The 18,933-nt window shown below is 38.7% G+C and overlaps 1 protein-coding gene across 2 annotated transcripts; it reads right to left on the minus strand.

Annotated features, from left to right (window-relative positions):
- Positions 1–3,436: 3,436 nt before the first annotated feature.
- On the minus strand, positions 3,437–16,942 carry LOC113667055 (uncharacterized). 2 transcript variants are annotated; one of them, XR_016184763.1, is made up of 12 exons: positions 16,757–16,942; positions 15,319–15,439; positions 14,300–14,418; positions 12,976–13,749; positions 12,216–12,264; positions 12,016–12,134; positions 11,155–11,452; positions 8,057–8,310; positions 7,276–7,383; positions 5,512–5,602; positions 4,605–5,247; positions 3,437–4,421 (listed from the first exon to the last, which is right to left on the minus strand). XR_016184763.1 is itself a non-coding variant. In XM_027182851.2 (12 exons), exons 1-12 carry the CDS (start codon positions 16,889–16,891, stop codon positions 4,182–4,184), a joined length of 2,451 nt encoding a protein of 816 aa, XP_027038652.2. In that variant the 5' UTR covers positions 16,892–16,942; the 3' UTR covers positions 3,437–4,181. The 2 variants fall into 2 exon arrangements, 1 of the variants encoding a protein (XP_027038652.2); XM_027182851.2 differs by having other exon boundaries at positions 5,105–5,247.
- Positions 16,943–18,933: the final 1,991 nt, after the last annotated feature.

The following is an 18,933-nucleotide window of genomic DNA, read 5'->3' on the forward strand; positions in this document are numbered from 1 at the left end:
GGTCAGTTTTTATTTAACCGTCATTAAGATCTTTGACTACATTGCTGAACGTGCATCAAGTCCGTTTTAAACGCATATTTTTAATTCAGCCGAACATTCCAGTCTTTTTAAAAACCACTTTACAAGTTTATACTTAAGCTTCCGGTTGGATACGCGCCGGTGAAGGTAACCTATGGGAGCGAAGTAGAAAAAAATTTTGCGGTAGAAGAGGGCTTTTCAGAGTTCAGCCGTTTTGGCGTTGCCAAAGATCACTAAAGAGAAACAGGAAATGCTATGCTCTCTGCTGTCCCTTTTTTCTTGTAGTTCATGTTGCCTGGTTATCAACAGTAAGAGTAAAACATACATAGAATCACGAAGGCTTTTCCGGCTAAACGAAAATGGTCGTTTCGCTACGGAAGCCATTTGCGCACGGGTGACCTTATCCCTCATCACGAGCCCGTTACTTTGTACATTCCAAGGTTCAATAGTATGTTTGTTTTGTCTTTTAATTTTAGTCACTGAGTGACCCAGAACAGCGGCGAAACCCTGTTGTCTTTGACCTTCCTAATTAATCAATCGCCCCGATTCTTTAATATTTTTGCGGTTTCAGTCGGACCGGCTTGATTTGAAATGTTTTGCTCGCCATATAAACAAATTTGAGCCGTTCCGCTAGGTCACGCGATGAATTTAGATACTTCAAGGTTTACACGCAATGTGACCTCAAACAAAAGAAGTGATGAAGCTGTTCGTCCTTGCATGTCATAAATTGACAAGACATCATCATGTTACGATTATTTAGATCCCTAAATCGACCAGTTGTTATGACATGATGGCGATTTATCAGTCAAACAATTGACAAACATAGAGTATCCAGTGATTAATTAGTCGGCGCCATTTTGATATCAGTAATGATCTTTCATAGACACATGGCACATACATGTTCTGCGATTCTTCATTACGATGCATCAATTCATGACGAAAACAAGATGAAAAATCACGCTAGCGAAGCTCTACTTTCTTTATAATTCAGCTCCTCCAGAATTTGGCTTGTTTACCAACTATGTCCAATTCTAAGTATCGATATTCCATTTTTGTGCAAAAATTTTATCAGTAAAAATGTTGATCGATAACTGAGTTTCAGTGTCTTACCCAGAAATATCGAGGTTAAGATATGAATTTGCTACCAAAAAAACTGAAATTGTCCATACCGTGATTTGACATGTGCGTTAACAACAAATATACAGAAATTATATATAAAATATGTATAAAAAAGAGTGGAGCGCGTAGTACTAACATGATGCAGCTGTATATTTTGTACAGTAACCCATTCGACTTCAGGTGAGGCGTGGACCCGCTCACGGACCCGCCTGCACTTATGATTTTTTGTTATTGTTTTTGTTTTACGCCGACCATTTTTTTCGATCACCTATTCTAATTGGGACTGGAATAAGCTATACCAGCCACTCTGTCAAAACTGACTTGATTTGACCTCAGAGTTACTTCTCTACAGTGGTTTACTCGTTCACTCTCTTATTTTTTTCATTAGGAGCAAAATACATCTACGCTGATAGCCTTTTACTCCTTTCAGTCGTAGTGATATAATAACCCGTGAAGAATAAACGAGTAAGCATATTCATCTGCTTCTGTACCTGCAGAGATGTAGGGTAGAGTCGGATAGATAGAGAAAAACCAAATACAGTCGGACCTCTATTAAGCGGTCACCCACGGGAAATGGCGATTATAACCGTTGAATGCAGGTTTCAGGGAAAAGGGGTGTTGCAAAAAACGGTAAAATACGTCATTTTATGTCATAATTGGGATAATAGATTTACTTAAACTCTCGTTCTTAGTTTTATCTGAGTGGTTCCGCCTTAGGTGACCGTCTAATACAGCCGGAAAAAACAAAAGAAACAAGCCCTTGAGACTCAGTTGAGGGTGACCACGACCGATTAATAGGGATGACCGCTTAACAGAGATGGAAAATACAGTGTTTGAGGGGAAGGAATTTTAGGACTTTGGCAATTAACCGCAAGTGCAAGCGACCGCTTAATACGGTGCCGCTTGATACAAGTGCTACTGCAAAGAACTTCAAGCGGAACGAATACTAGAACTCCGCCATCTCTGTTTATGGCAGTGAAACTGAATAGGTTACTGACACAAGGTAGACATACGGCTTTGGTTTTTGATGTGTGTTCTTTGTGCCTTTTTTTTTTGGACAGGCCAACGGAGGTTATTTACTGCTTATCTTGTCATCAAATGATTACTGATACTTTAACCGATGTACTTAGATGATTGTATATTTCACTAATAGATCATGAACTCGAGATTCCTATCGCGTAATAGTCAATGAGGGCGAGATCTGAATCAATCATCAGGCATGGAAATCTGGCGGTACGTATCCAGTTGTTAGAAATCTACTTATTGTTCAAAGCTTCAGAACAAGACAGGTTCACATATGTTTTTTGTGTTAATGAATGATGACACACGTGGGAATACACAGCCAAGTTACTCACATGACTCACTATTTTTCTCGGAGCGAGTAAGGTAGCATATCAGATCGTACACCATTCGTGATGGAGCGCTCTTCCCAGTTATACCATATTATCTGTAATTAGTATGATTATTATAAATGCTGATTGGCCCAGCTACACGCTATCTACTCCGTAAAACATATTTGAGTAGTGGGTAACATAACAATAACATCATACTCATGTCTTCATCCGCAGTTCACATGCTTCATTTTCATATATATTCACAGTCATTTATTCATTACTTTACGGGTCTATTTGGAACCAACAACCAACGCTGCACTGGTATTGCACAGGTCATGGGTTTTAATCCCGTACAGACCTAAATTTTTTTCAGGCCTTCTTTTAACTACCGCTCAGATAGTGTTCGTTTTTGTGAAGATCGCTTTCATGTTCACGTCTCTATCCGCAGTTCACATTTATGATTTTCATATGTTTACAGTCATTTAACAGTGTCAGTTGTCGACTAAATGAGTCAAAAACATGAGCCTGCCTGGTTGTCAAGTTTCGGACGAATACTGTGTACACTTTGACTAAAACAACTCGATTGTACGCTCTCGATTTCTAAGAGTGATACAAATCTCGACCTCATAGTCTACTTGAGGATGATCACGTTTCCAAAAAGAGTTTCTTTTCCATAGAATTTTGTCAACCTAGGTAGTTTCTTCATAAAATTTCAGAAAATTAAAACTCACTTTTAATCATTGTTCGTCCTAAATCTGATGATGACGACAGAATCACCCTCTTCAGATAAAATCACAGCTCCAGAACAAAGAACACATCTCCCAGGCTTAAATATTCACATTTACAAACAAATGAGACAATTAAGGGTAGTTTTTCTGGCGGATGAAAATCTCTGAGACATGCATACTCAGTAAAACGAATTTCAGAGTACTCCAGTAGTCGTGGCTCGGAATAAAAAGAGAGTCTTAATATTCACAGTTTCGTTTATTCACAAGATTTTCCATAAATCTCACTTAATATCTTACAAACGAAGAGCAAAGTACTTTTCGTTGCTTAACAAGAAGGTAGTAATATCACTTAGTTCCCGGGAACTAGAAGGTATTGCGAAAACAAAATAAACACAACAAAGCAAGTCAGAGCAAAACTTCTAATTTTCTTTCTGACCATGAGATAAGGTGTATGATCAGCCACAAACGCCAGGAAGCACTGCTCCCATTTCCGACTATGACCAGTGAGCAGAAAACATCTACAGAAATAATTCAATGTGTATGAGTACTTTAAAACGGAAAGCGTTGAACCTGTCTATGATATCACGAAATCTTGTGGCAAATTTCTGAAAAAAGGGACAGAAATTTTGGCAAATTTGTCCTAAAACCGTTAAAAAATAAATGGTATTTTTGAAGAAGGATGAAACTTCGGTTAAGTGGCTAAAATGGTAGAATGAATCGACAATCACTAAGTTCCGTAAAAAGTATAAGTGTCAATAGTTGATCGAATAGAAGGAGCAGTTTCGCCATAGTTGCTTGATATTGGAATGGACAAACAGTCGCAACCAAAACAGGCCTTGCTTAAGTATTGATGCGCCAAGAGAAATCAATCTAACGGTTAGTTTCTAAAGAGAGACATAAAGTCACCCCTTAAACAAGTCAAACACAAAACCAACATAAAACTGAGTATTACAACGGAAGTCTAATAAATCGGAATGTCAACTCATCGCCGTCTTGGTCCCCGACTTCTACTTCGGCTTTTGCTTCGTTCTCTTCGTCGGTTTCTCGGCGATCGAGAGCGCTGTTTGTCGGTAGTTTCCCGTTCTCGTTTCTCTTTCTCGCGCTCCAATTCCCGCTCTTTCTCTCGCTGTTGTTGTCTCTCTTTACGTTCTTGTTCCTCTTTGTCTCTTTCATCCTGTCTAGCTTTCCGTCTTTCCTCTCTTTCCCGTTCTCTCGTCGCGATCTGCATAAAATGAAAAACACAAGGACGAGTAAAAAGGTTTTCGTCATGTTCTCGGTGTAACTGTAGAATAAACGCTGCGGTGAAACCGTCCAGTAAGAAACAATACAAAATCCAACTAGATCCTACGAAAAAATAATCATCTTTAATTTACTCATTTTCACGTGGCAATGACTAGAGAAATACCTGAAGGGTCACACGTTTTCAAATCTGTGACATCGAATTGGATCCTTAGCTGCTACGGAATCCGCCATAATGGCGAACAAGGTTCCCATTGCAGCATGCAAAAGAAAGTCGAGAGATTTCTTCAGAGCTCAATTAGCGGATGTTTGACCTTTTGCACCTTTACTATAAAATGTCCATTCTCAATTGAAAAGGGCAATTCATGCCCAGAGAGGCCATCGCATGCAGACTGTTCTCCTTGAAAAATCTCTATTTGTCTCTCTGTTAAGTGTTCTTTGAAGATGGCTCAACTGGCCAAAGTCGATTCGGGGCAAAGCTCATTGCAAGGGCTTCACATAAGGAACTGATTATGTCACAAGGGTCAATTAACCAAAACTAACGAATACCGTTTAAGTGGTTCATTCTTACTTTTCGTCGCAAGCGCGGACGAAAACAGAAAAGGAGAGTGAGGCCAATGAAATGCAACAGTGAAGCATGCAGGGCTGATACTGAGATAGACAAACCTGTTCATCGGTGAGCGGCAACCAGTACAAGCAGGGAATAGTCTTGGTTTTTTTGAAAAGGTTATCTAGCAGGTTACCAGCGTTCTTTTGATCTTCTTCTTCCTCTTCTTTTTCTTCTGTTACCATTGGTTTTTCTTCTTCAACTAAATAGAGTAAACGCGATCAGCCATTTAAGTTCACCTCATGTATCGAGCTTCACTGTGGGGGAATCAGATGTTTTTCCCCTAGTGCCACACTGGTCACAGGACGAATAACATTCTTTGAGCTGCATTTTGTAGCAAATTGAAACGGATTGGCGGCTTCAAAATCACGATCTCTTATATAACTACGAGAACAACTTTATTCGATGTCAAGCACCAATGAACTGGACAATCACTGTACACGGTGTAATTTTACACTTCAAATACCTGCACGTTCTTTTATTTCATCTTTCTCCGCATTCAGTTCTCGTTCTTTTTCCTTCTCGCGACCGAGAAGACCATCTGTATCTCTCGCCATCTGTAAAAATAACAAAAACAAACACAAAAAAAATCAATTTCACATACTTAGGTACGAATTTAAACGTCTAACTGAGTGGTTGAAAGCTTAATACTCATGTAGCCAAACGTCGTAACGGAAGATTCTGTCAAAGGCTTTCGCTCCACAGCTGACTCTAATAATCACCGTCAAGGTGAGTGATTGCTTCACCCTGCAGAAGCTTCGCGCCGAGTAGACTCGCGAAAATGGAAATAAGTCCGAATCGATTTCTTCCGATCTATTCAGTATTTACAATAAAGTTCGGATATAACGCTTGCTGTCATTGGTTAAAAGAGCGTGCTCTATGAGAGTATAGAACATAGAACTGCGCTAAAGCTGTCACGCCATCTGCCAAATTGTACTATGTCCGACCTTTTCCGGGACTTCTTTCTAGCTTTTCTTTCGTTGATTGAAAGTGAAATTTCGGAACAAGCGAGCAAAAATGCTAGGCGCAGTAATTTACGTTACTGTAACGTGAGCAGAGACAAAAATCCTTAAAGATAAAACAAGATGGACAATCCGAGTTTTAAAGGTTTTCACGCTCAGTTAGATTGCAAGTTTACGTAAGGTAATAAAAATCAGACACAGCTAACACTTCTATAGTATATAAAGTTTCGTGTTCAAAAACAAAACAGAAAAAAAAAGGAATGATGAAAAATATAACCTGGCATAACTGTTAAAATTCATACTAATCATGACGGTGTCAGAGCGACTGCAATCATGCTGAGGTCTATCGCGGCTAGCTCATCATGGCGATCTTTGGTCATCGCAGTAGAGCAAGCCTCTGGAACTAGATCGACTACCCTTCGAGGGAAAAAATAAGAGCTTGCTCTGATAACCTTTCCGATGCGTTGAGTGGAAGGCCACATCAGTCACTACAGCCGAGTTTTACGGCGCTGTCATTCCGAGTGATCTTCATGTTCTGGTGAATTCGGCTGTCGTTCATTCATAAAACACTCGCCTTGAACAGTTTGTTTTCTACTTGTCATGTGAAATAACTTGCGTATTTTTGTGAGCCACGATTGGGCCGAATTTCACTGAACATTTCACTTTCAGATTCTGTACTAGAAACTAAAAAAATTCAGGCCAAAGTGTTTAAATTTGACATGCCGAACTATTTTAGTTTGTAAACTATTGCAGAATATAAACTTTGACGGTTTGACATTTTTGACAGCTTTAGTCCTGTAAAGCCATCAGATTATTTGAACCATTCTAACAGGGCTTCTGATTGGCTTATTGTAGCGTGCTTTATGAGAGTATAGAGCATGCTGACGACACTATTGTTCGCTTTGGAAATAAAGTTTGTTTTGAAACTTGAAAGTAATTCTTGGGGAATTTAACGGATTCTTTATTATAAAACAAATAGAGAAGCCTTGACTGTGCTCTGTCCTCGACTACGTTTCGTGTTTCCCCCTACGCTTCTTTCGTGCTCCAGCCGCTTCCTGCATGCTTTACAACAGAACAGAGCACAGTCAAGGCTTCTCTATTTGTTAAGTAAAGATCAATTTAATTTTTGAAATGTTTCGTTGCAAGTGAGGCAATGCAGCACCAAGGGTTAGACTTAACTAAAAAAATAATGTTCACTTTTAAACTGAATACTACTCAGGCCGAACAGCTGAAACCTTTAGCCGAGAGACAGTCACAGCCACACCAACCTCATCATCATCAGCGTAATCAACATCAAGGATTTTCGGACTTGTTGCTGGCCACTTGATGCCATGTAGGGCTTTTCTGCTGGCCACTGCATCATCCTCATCAGTGTACTGTTGGAAACAGAATCCGGGAGAAACAAATTAACCTCAACTAATAAACATGGAGTTGCTAAAGATCTCAAAAATCTCCACAGGGGACGGATTTTATCAACGGACATAACTCCACCTATTTCAATTGTGCCGAAACACCAAAACTAAAGTAACCTAGGTGACTGATGAGAGCGGCACAAACTTTCAAAATGAGCCAATACGAACTCCAAGTAAACACAAGTCAGCTGCCTGATGAGGGGAAAACGCGGAGAACATGGAGGGATTCGTCTTTAATACTGGATCGGATCGATTGAGAAGGCGACGCGTGATTTTTAAACCAATCATAGTTAAGCAAAACTACTGCAATCTTAACGATAACCATGTGAAAATTGCTAGTTAATGCTACTACCATCCCCTTGGAAGCCCTGTTGAATCCATAAATTGAAGCTTCTTTATGTGATTGGTCCAGGAAACTCGCGCCATCCTCTCAGCCAATCAGATGCAAGATAAAAACCAATCACGACTTGGTCGCCCGCGTTTTCCCGCGCTTTAAGCAGTTTATTTTTACACTGAGTTCTCATTGGCTCTTAAAGGTATTTCCGTTTCTTGTGATTGGTTGTTGTGATTACTTTGGTCTCGGTTTTACGACACTCAAGCGGAAAGCGCTCTAGTTGCAAGTGCTATTCTTTCTTACCACAACGTAGCAATGTGACTTTATCCTGTCGATCCAAAATCCATCCTGCACCAAGGTTCCATGTTTGCCGAGCAGGTCCTTGAGCTGGTTCAGTGTGAAAGGTCGTACGAGGTTCTTGACATGCAGTGTCTTACACGGGGGATTTTTAGCGGGCGACGGGGAGCGTTTGCCTGCTGGTATTGGGGATTCCTCTTGGACTGGGGCTGACAACCGCCTCGGATATGGATTATCTTCCAGTTTGTTCTCTGAAGGCTCTAATAGTAAAATAGAAAAACAGTCAGCGGTATCGAACATTAACCAACAAATAAATACTAAAACAAGTTCTACTCTAACGTAAATAGTCTCGACAGAAGATAAATACATTTCGGCATTTTAAGCATATTTCTCCAGAGTTATTCCACTGTTATGCTTATGAACAAATTCCTGTTGGAAACGAACATTTTGTAAAAATTCTTCTTTGATAATTCTCGTTTGAAGTTTTGACTAGGTCAATTTATATGCGGGGAACGAGGGAATATTCAGTTAATTGCAATCCTCTGTTGTAACAGTGTACGCGAGGGAAAAAAGAGAGAAAATTTCCTATTCAAGTACTCTGTATTATACCAGACAAAAATATATTCTTAATTTGTTTGCAATTTTTTAAAGTTAATTTCACTCATCTTTCCTGTAGAAAAAAGGATAATCTACAATTGCAAAACCCAATTTAAATGCATGTTACTAATTCTTGGTGCATTGTGCCACCAACATTATAACAACTCTGATATTCTACCTTTGCCTAGCAGGGTGCATTGTTTCTTAGTAAAGAACAAAATTGGTTCCATTCAGAAATAAGCACAAGCATTTTATTGCATGGAAAAACTCTGGTCTACCAACTACAACATAAAACCCTTCAATTGCTTTTTCTTGTTTAAGTGACTGACCTCAAATTTGGGTTTAAAACGTAGGAAAAGAAAAATTCAATAAACCTTGGGTGAAACTGCCCTTGTTTTCACATTTACAGACTAAAGTTTGTGTCACCAAACAAGAAAAATACTTGAAAATTCCATTAACCTCTAAAATAAAAATTATTTGGAAAATACTCCTCTACAAGAGCTGGTAAAATGGTTTGCGGCTGAAACACAGTATTGGTGGGGGTACGCACAGCCACAGAGGAACTTGAGAGCATCATTGAGTACATTCAACCTCCTCACTGATACAGCAAGTCCCAGTATCAACCCATCGGATACAGCATAAACTGAGCAAATGATCTTTCCACCTTCAGAAATAGCGATTGCTTTCTGTCTGTAACTGTGGGATTTAAGTTAGTGCACAGCTTTCGGTGCTTTCCTTTTAACCCAACAGAGTTCACGACTAGATGTAGAAAGGTTGGGCAATCTACTTCCTGACAAGACAGGAATGTTCAAATTTGCCATACAAACTTTTTCGGTTAAAAATCTCGTCTGCATAAATTTGTAGTTTTGCTTCCTGTGCAATGTACCACCATACCACTGCTGTGTTCATTGCTTGGCTAGCTAGAGTTCTTGATGATGTGGTATGAAGCTTGGAATTTTCACACAGCCTCTCCTTTTCCTTCTGCTGAGAAGGGCTGCAGTCTCTTGTCTTTGCTATGCAACCATTGACAGTTCCTTTTTCGACAGGCATCATGTCCACCATCCACAAGAGTAGAAGTAGTAGAAGTGAGAGGTAACTACTTTAATCTCCAATGACATTTGATGCGAGCTCTTCACTGATTTATGTCAAAGTTAATAGCCACAGAGTCAATAATCTCACACAATCATCATTTAGTTGAGCAAGATGATCTCTTTTGTCCTTGTGACTTTTGAAGTATGATGTGGTAACAACTAGTCTTTTTTTGTCCAAATTTACCCCCAAAAATTGTGCAATGCCAGTAGCAATGTTTCATTGGTTTACTTGGTGCAACCTCTTGCTGTTGTATAAAGAACAAGTACTGAGGCATTACACGTGTTGAAAAGCTTTCAGAAGGCAGTCTTATTTTACAGCTTCCTCCATGATGTGCTCTACAGCTGCAAACTCCAATGTATTCAATTGTCAGGGGAAGAGTACATAACGATGGTATTGTGTATCACACCACACACCAGAAATGCAGATAGCTTCCTACAATGCAGAGTTCCATTTTTTTCAATTTTAGGTACACTACATGTAATTGCCCCAACAAACTGTGGAGGCAGTTTTCTCCGTGGAGGTACAGTCGTTTGTGTACATTTCTGATGGATCACACGGCATGGTGGTCTTTGTAGTCAGCTGTAAGGCATCCCTCACACATGCCTTGTTTCAAGTGTTTCATCTCATCTTTTTTTCATTTCAAATGGTTCAAGAGTTGTGTTTATCAGCAACACATCATGATATGTGATCACATACTGTAAATCACTCAGTTCATGGCCATCTATTTTGTCTGTGGCCATGGTTTAATCACTTGATTATTGAAGTTGCTTCCTTTGTTTTTATTTTTTTCAACTCAGAGCACCCAGCTGGAATGACCCCAAAGAAAACCTCCCGCACCGCATGCCACAGAAAAGGGTTCATCATGTACAAAGGGACAGAGTGCAAGGCTGACTTTTTAGGACACTTTCTACTTGTAACTGCTGCTGTGTGCAGAAAGGTTAGACAGACAAACAGAGTTCCTCAAAGAAATGCAAACCGTGTGCAGTGGCAGCTTTCAAATGGCCTTGAACAATAATATTGACTAGGAAATAATAAACCTCATTTCCCCCTAGCAAAGGGACACAAAACAAGCAACATAGTTTATTTGTACATAAGATGTTGCTCAAACCAGTTTGATCCCTATTTTTTTCTGTTTCAGATAAAATCATAAAAACAACAAAAGATAAAAGATTCAGACAAGAGTAACAAAAAATTTGATCAATTTGCCTCACAAGTCCTCATGGTGGTCTTGCTTAGTAGAATAATAAGCCTGTACTAAAGTCAAGGTCATTCAAAAGTTGCCATGCTGCACTTGTTCAAACATTAGCTATCCTCACTATAGCTTAGGAATATCAAACAATAAAACATTCTTAACATAAGTGAAGGTAGATGGTGATAACAATAACCTAACCAGATATATACAAACATATGAATACCTTCCTCAACCTCCATTTTCAATGTATCAGGTTCAGTTTCCACTACCACCAGCTTTCTTTGAAGCTTGATTGTTTTCTTCTCTTCAACCTTCACGATCCTGTCTTTTCTTCTCCTTCCCTCATCTTTCACTTCAGGCATTGTTTCTACTGATAATTCTTCCTTCTCCTCGTCGGTTTTCTGTTCAATCTTTCTCTTTTCTTCTGGCTCATCATCTTCCTCATCATGATCATCACCTCTAATGTCCATGACTGCTTCCAAGGCAGGGGTACTGTGCACTTGCACTCCTGGAATTAAATCCTGTACAAAGAGGGAACATCTCTCAATAAATCACTGAATAAAAGCACTGCCATGATGCTCAAATCCTGGCAGCATAGGTGATGTTCACAGAATAATCTTTTTTTGTGGCTTTGCTCTAAAAACCTCAATAGTAAACCATCCACTGGAAAGTAACTGACTGGCTCCCATTAGGATCATTTGTTTTTGCTCTAAAAACCTCAATAGTAGATCAAAGCTTCTCTCTTAGTAGCAATAACAGATGCCTAAAGCTTCTTATCTATGAAGAGAATGTCTTTGTGTCCCTTCATAAAACTTTCACTCCCAAGTAATTCCCCTTACTAGTAATTCTCCTTATCGTCTACCATACATTTCTAATAATGTTAGTTTGGAGAATTTGGCATAGGATCAACTAAAAATCTCCTAATTGATATTTTCTTTATTCTCATCAGTTGTTTGCTGAAATTTTATCAAAATCGAAATTCTGTCTAGTTCCCTCATGGATGTTTAAGGGTTACATGTGATCTATAGTTCTTGAGTCAAACAGTAAAATCTACCTTGTACCCTGTAAAATGATTGCAAAATACCTTCAGTGAATCAGTGCTAATGGACAAAGACGTTTTCTTGCTTGATGAGGATGATCCCCATCTCCTTTTCCTTGATCCTGGTTGACCCTCAGATGTAGGAGTGGTTGGCAGAGATGTTCCTTAGAAAAATTCAGACAATCAGATACAAAAATTCTACAAACAGACAATGTAATAGGAACATCAGACACAAGGAAACTTACTTGGTATGTTTATTTTTCTTTTCTTAGTTACAACTGGAGAGCTAGGCTTCTATAGAAAGAAAAATGCAATAAAATTAACTGGATATTCAAGGAAACCACATGTATTTTAATTTATGAACATGTACATGTGCAATAATTAAGATGCAAATGGCTTGCAAATATAATTTCCAGCTGTACATGTACACCTGCAACAGGTGGGATTGTGCCACATTTTCTTACGAAATTATTTTTTTGGTAGAATTCTAGGCAATTCCAAATATGCAGTTGTCCCTAATTTTATTCTGCATGTGGCAAGTTCTTGAATAGTCAACCTAAAGATTTTTTAAAATCCTTTTAAACATTTGTTATTTCATTTGATGCACATGTACTGTTCTTTTAGTAATTTTTGTGTAATTTATGTGATGAATGATCAATAAAATGTACCCAGTAATAAACAAAAAGATTCTCTAAAACTCAATGTTTCAATTATCTTCCTAAACCTTCATGTAATTACCTAAAATGCCAAACTTAACCTGCTAACATGCTAGTTTCACACTGAACTAGGAAGGCTCAGTAACCAGCTGAAGTTCAGGAAAAGAACACATAAACTGTGTGGCTTGATATGCTATCCCCAACCATACTATTGGATGTGTTGACTTCAACTGTTAATTACTCCCAAACAGAAACTTCTCCTCTTTAACTTATGCCAAAGACTGCACCCAAGACACAAGTGGAAATTTAGCCTAAACCAAAATTATATGAATGTACTGTAAGTGCAAACCTGCGGTGATGGAACTTTTGGCTCCTCTACGACAGCTTTGTCCTCTTCACTTGGCTCAACTTCAAAAGTGTTCTCTTCTGCAGGAGATGGTGTTGAAACTGCTTCTTTATTCTCAAGAGACTCACTAGGCACTTCCCCTTCCTTTTCCTTGCCAACTACTTCATTTTGCCTTCCATCTTCACCTTCATCAACAACTTTTTTCTTGTTTTCTTCATCCTTAATGTCATTCTCCTTTAGTTCTGCAACTGTCTTTTCTCCATCCATTTCAACATCTGCTTTTTCATCTTGTCCTAACTCTGGTCTATCATTAGCAGCTACATCTTCCTCTTTCTTCATTTCCTCTTCTTTTGGAGCCAAAGACGCAGATTCCTTTGACTTTTCCTCAACATTCTGAACTGTGATGGGTTTGCTTTCATGAACTACAGGAGCAGCCCTGGCCTCAGTCCTAGAGTCATTGGAATAGTTATAGTTCAACAGTGATGTGGGTCGTTCCTGTTCATGGTCATCTGATTCCTGGCTTGATGAACTTGAGGACTGTTGTGCAGAGTCTTGCTCGTTATCTGATGAGCTTGATGATTCAACTTCTGGTTCAAGAACAGGCGGAGGAACTTGATGATTTGAGGCATGTGTTAAAGGTTTCTTGTCTGCCATTAGAGGTAGTTGATTCAAGACTTGCTGTTCCTGTGGTTGTTGATATAACATTTGGGGTGGTGGAATTTGGGCTTGAGGCCACTGTTCTCTGAATTCCTTCACTTGAACAGGTGATGTTATTTGCTGAAAATGAAAAACAAAATTGAGGGGAAGAAAGAAAACTAAAATCAAGAATAGGCAAAGTGCTTAAGAAGACAGTTTTCTGAAAACAATTTGTTGAGAACCCCTTCAACAAGGGTTTCATTACATTTCTGAGTGCAAGGGCATCCACATGAGAGCAGCCAAGTATAATAGTGACACTGGAAGTACAATATTTTACATCCCATATTGAGGTAGACTTGCATATATTGGTACCCTTACCCAGGTCCTCTAATGAGAACCCTGCTCCTACAAAAGTTACAATTATTGCCCAACATGGAAGGTTACCTCCTCAGAAAACACCCTTGTCCCCTGAAAAGGTACTAAGACTCCAAGTGGTTTCACCCTATCCAGTCATTCCACAAAACTGTAAAAAAAGTGTTCATGACCTAACAACAAACACTTTTTGTTGTCTAAATATTAATTACCAATTATCACCAATTCCCTGAAGAAAGCATTCTTTATAATAAAATAGAGAGTAAAAAGGGAACACTGAACCTCTATCAGAGTCCACTGAAGTATATATACTCTATACCTGTTGCTGATGCATCATCATCTGCTGCTGGTTCATCATAACATGAGGTTGGTTTAACAATCCTTGTTGCTGATTTATCATTCCTTGTGGAATTCCCATTGGCTGAACAGGGAAACCACCTACCAAAATAATGGCAAACATTGTCAGTCTTATGTTAGATTAAAATTATTAGCAAAACCTCTCTCCTGCAAGAGAACATTCACATTGAATCCTAACAATGCTAACTTAAACCTTTGGCCCCTAAGAGTGACTAAAATCTAATTTCTCCTACAATATCACCTCTGAATCAAACATTAACCCTTTAACTCCCAGAAGTGATTAACATAAAACTTCTCCCTACAATATCCATACATTCTTCAGCAAACAGGTAATCAGAATAATCAAACTTATCAGGTAGAAGCTGCTATCTTGATATAGCACCAAGTTCTCATCACTAATTTACAAGGAAATGTCTAGCAGCTATAGTGGAGAATTAACAATCAGATCTTGGGAGTTAAAGGGTTAAGGTCACGAGAATACAGGAAATGATCATCAAGGAGAGATGCTCTTGATTGTCAAACAAATTCCCATTGATGGCACCTTTAGAACTTTATAAAGGACAATGTGGAGAATATGCATACTGATGTTGGGGTATAAAGGGTTAAAGAGAGCTAACTCTGACTAAAAGACTATAGGCCTTGTTCACTTAAATAACCAAATCACTGACAGATTGAGCCTGGTTTTCACAAGTGACCCAATGCATGCATAAGGTAAACATGCCAAGGGAAAACTAATGTCAACAATCACAAGCACAAGCATTAGCACAAGAAAAAGAAAAACTCTGATCCTTGTGCTTGTGCTTGTGTTTGTACTTGCATTAATGCCAATGTTTGAGCTGTTTTGCTTTCACTTGTGCTTACCTCAATAGGCATAACCCAAGCAAAATTAGGGAAGCTGAAAGAGCATGAATGGGTAACTCTACATTTTACATGGACATATCAAAAACATAAGAATTGTGTTAGCCTTATTCTCTAGCATACCAGGTTGTTGCTGTTGCTGCATCATGGGATGAGGCCACGGCTCTCCAACCCGTGCAGGAGCTTGTTGTGGTACAGGATAACTCTCAAACCCTTCCTTCATTTCCATTTCCTTGTCAATGGCCTAAAATATGAAATGAAAAGAGGAAAAAGAGAATTAGGAATCCAGACCAGCTAGGAGGGAGAATTATAAATTTAACCTTGGGGGCTTGATAAGAAAGAAATACTTGGGAAATATTTGCTTCACTTAACACAAATTTCTCAAATCTTAATTCAAATGTACATATATGACAGAAACTATCTAAATTTAGATCTTTGGAGTAAAAGAATGACAAATCAGGCTGCAGATAGGTAAGTTTCTAAAGAAACTAAAGTGCTGCATTGGAGGGAGAGAAATTAGCCCCTGTTGAGAGTTTTGAAGCTGAAGTTTCAAGTGTTAACTCTTTTTTCTGACAAAGGGCTAACGCTTAAAATGCCAGCTTTGAAACTATTGACAATGACCAATTTATACTATTAACTCAGTTGATAATACCAAACTACATTGTTAAGATCTGACAATAGTTGTTTAAAGTATTGATAATACAATCAGCTGGATATGATGATGCCAAGAAGGTAGTGTCATTTAGATCAGCTTTTATCAATAACAAGGATTGTAGAATATTTGTCCCAATTAATAAGTAGCCCCATGCCACTTAGCCTCCCATTACTTTCCGCAATGTGCATGTCTATAATTATCAAGCTATCTACTTTCCTTCACAGTTGCCATTTAGACCTACTGCAGACCAGGCCCTGGTTGTATGAACGGTGCATAACACCGACTAAAGGATATATTTCTATCTAAGGGTTGAAGGGAGATTTTGACTGGGCTTTCAATGATAATCTCACAAAATTTCAGTTGCTAGAAACTTTCACCTTAAGGTTTCTAGTTAATCTACATTTCTCTCATTGCTGAGAGTATAATACGAGTAGAAAGTGAAATTACTTAGGCGTTTGGGAAAGTTACATTTTATCGTAGTATGGCGAGTAGCTGCCAAATTCTTGCAAATAAATTTTAGACACTACATTGCATTGAAGAATTAAGATTTCAATGCTTAACCTTAACATGATAACCCAGATCGAGATATCACTGAATTTCATTCAGATTATTATGCTCGATTATCTGCCTTTTACGGCACAACTTTTGTGTAAATTGAGATGTTCTTCACATAGTCGATGACTTTGAAATTGCATCGTTACACTGATGTAAACAATGCATTTATCAATTATCAAAAATTTCCTTCTCTTGTTGTTTAAAATATGTACGTCTAAAAGAATTCCCTCATATCGGAAGACAGAAACAGCTGAAAATGAGCAGAAAGCTCAGCTGCAAACGCAAACAAACCGGGGAAAGGAGATAGTACAATCTACGGGTTTTTTCCAGCGTTAGAGAGCTCTCCGTTACCTCCTGTAGCCTCTCAATAAGAACTCCTTTGTTTCCACTTTTCTTGAGGCCGCGTTTTTCCAGCTCAACTTTAAGTTCATCAACTTTCAATTGAGAAAGTCGCCTTCCTCTGATTGTGATCTCACGTTCCGCCATGTTGGATTTTGAACCTCGTGAAGTTCATCCGGGAGTTTTCATGCGATATAAAAAGCATTGTGAGGGAACAATTGTTACAATTCCAATCTCGTTTCCAGAGCCTTCTCTTCCCTCTCAGTAGAAAAAGAAAATACCTAATAATACGTATGTAAAAGAAAATTACAAAATATCTCTAGAGTAGTGAAACGGGTTTGGGTAGGTTTTGATTTTCATTCTGTTTCCGTGTCAGTGCTTTCAAGTACTCGGCGTTACGTCCGTCCTCGTAAATTACTGGAAAGTAGCTCACTGGACCGCCAACCGTCGTGAGGTTGGACTCACCCACGCGCCCTTATATGACTTGTCCTTCGAAGACATGCTCCACAATAGGCCTTTCTACTCATCTGCAATAAAAATCATATATTTTCAGTGCGCATCCTTCTTGACTCATGACAGAAGCATTCAGAATAAAAAAATTTCATCGTTGTCCAAAGAAGCGCGAAGTAATTTTGTCAAGAATTTTGATACTTTAAAAAAAGAGCTTTTTGTCTGGTCTACCGACAGTCCATTCAAAATTTACATTTAACTTCGGCGACCGTTAATGAGGTTGCCATAGCAAGATTGAAAAAAACAAAAATTCCCCTTCCACAATTTATATGAATGACTAACGAATCACGCATTAACAAATAAAAGAAAGTTAGTACTGGTAAAACAGAAATCAGACAGTTGGTGCACGACGATAAAATCATTTTTGCTGAAGTGTGTGTAACATTTTAGCACTTTAAGCCACTAATTACTTGTCGCCAGAACTCATTAGGAGCAATTTGTCCACCGCGAGGAAAATTAAAGCTTAGAACTCGAATTATTCATTAACAAATGTGTTTGCACTTTTAACTTATTTGCATTACGTTCTACAGGCAAATAGTAATTGTTGAGAGCAAATTTGCTGAAACACTCAACGAACGTGTGAAGAGAGCTAGAACCCTTCTAGCATCAAGACACCCGAGAGAATTCTTTTGATCGACTGAATTAAGAGATTTCTTTCTCAGTTCACAACAAAGTTTGCTGTGAAAATGATGCGGTTTCATGCGGCATACGCTCGCCGCCGAATGAAGTCTGAATCCCAGAATGCGGAGAAAACTGACACTGGTGTTGGGAAAAGCCCGAACGAGGACGACGAAAGGAAGGCGCTTCAAAATAATGTTTCTGTTCAAAGGGCAATGGGTCTCCGACGAAAGTTCCATAAAAAGTCAATGTTGAGAAAACAAAGCACCGATGGGTCGAAAGTGTACGACAAAGTAATGAGAAAGTTACAACAGATGTCAAGTGCGCTGGAAAGATCAGAGACGCTCGAGAGAAATTTCGAGAGGGATTTAAATGATTTACTTGGAAAACTCCAGTGCGTCGATGTGGAGGTTGTCAAGGAGCGAGCCAAAGGCCAGTTTCCTTCCAAAAACTAACTGATGCTCAGACTGATAATCACTTCTCAGTTGCAACTTTTTGTTTCTTTTGTTGAAAACAAAAGTGTGCCAGGAACTAGCCTTAGACACGCAATTTTATTTTTGCAATTTGTTAGTGATCTTGATTTTTTTTTTCTGTTAGACTCTGAATAGAGGCTGTGGTTATGTACTGCTTTGCTAAAGCACAAAACATCCCCCCTCTCTCGAGTATATAAGCAGTACTTGGCAACAAGGCTTTAGTAGAGGTACTTCTGATTAAAAGCGTCGACAGAAGGGTGCCTTTTTCTTTTTGTTCTTACCACATTTTGACGTCATCTGTGATCTAATAGTGAACAGACAGACGACAAAGTGGAATTTATTACATAATAATTTTTAGTATTCTGTTTCTTCTATGCAGTTCATGGGGAAAGACTGAATACCGTTGTTTTTTTTTTTCTTAAAGTTCGTTCGTTTTGTTGGAATCTGATTGTTGCGAATAACAAAATGAATTTCATTTATTATAATGTTTAAAAGCTTACATAAAACCTGTTAATGAGACGTATTTCAGTAAACTGGATCTGTTGTGGCAAACTTCCAAACATGATTTAATCCCGTTTATACGCCCCT

Source organism: Pocillopora damicornis, chromosome 3, assembly GCF_964200805.1.
Source record: "Pocillopora damicornis chromosome 3, jaPocDami1.2, whole genome shotgun sequence".
NCBI classification, from domain to species: Eukaryota; Metazoa; Cnidaria; class Anthozoa; order Scleractinia; family Pocilloporidae; genus Pocillopora; species Pocillopora damicornis.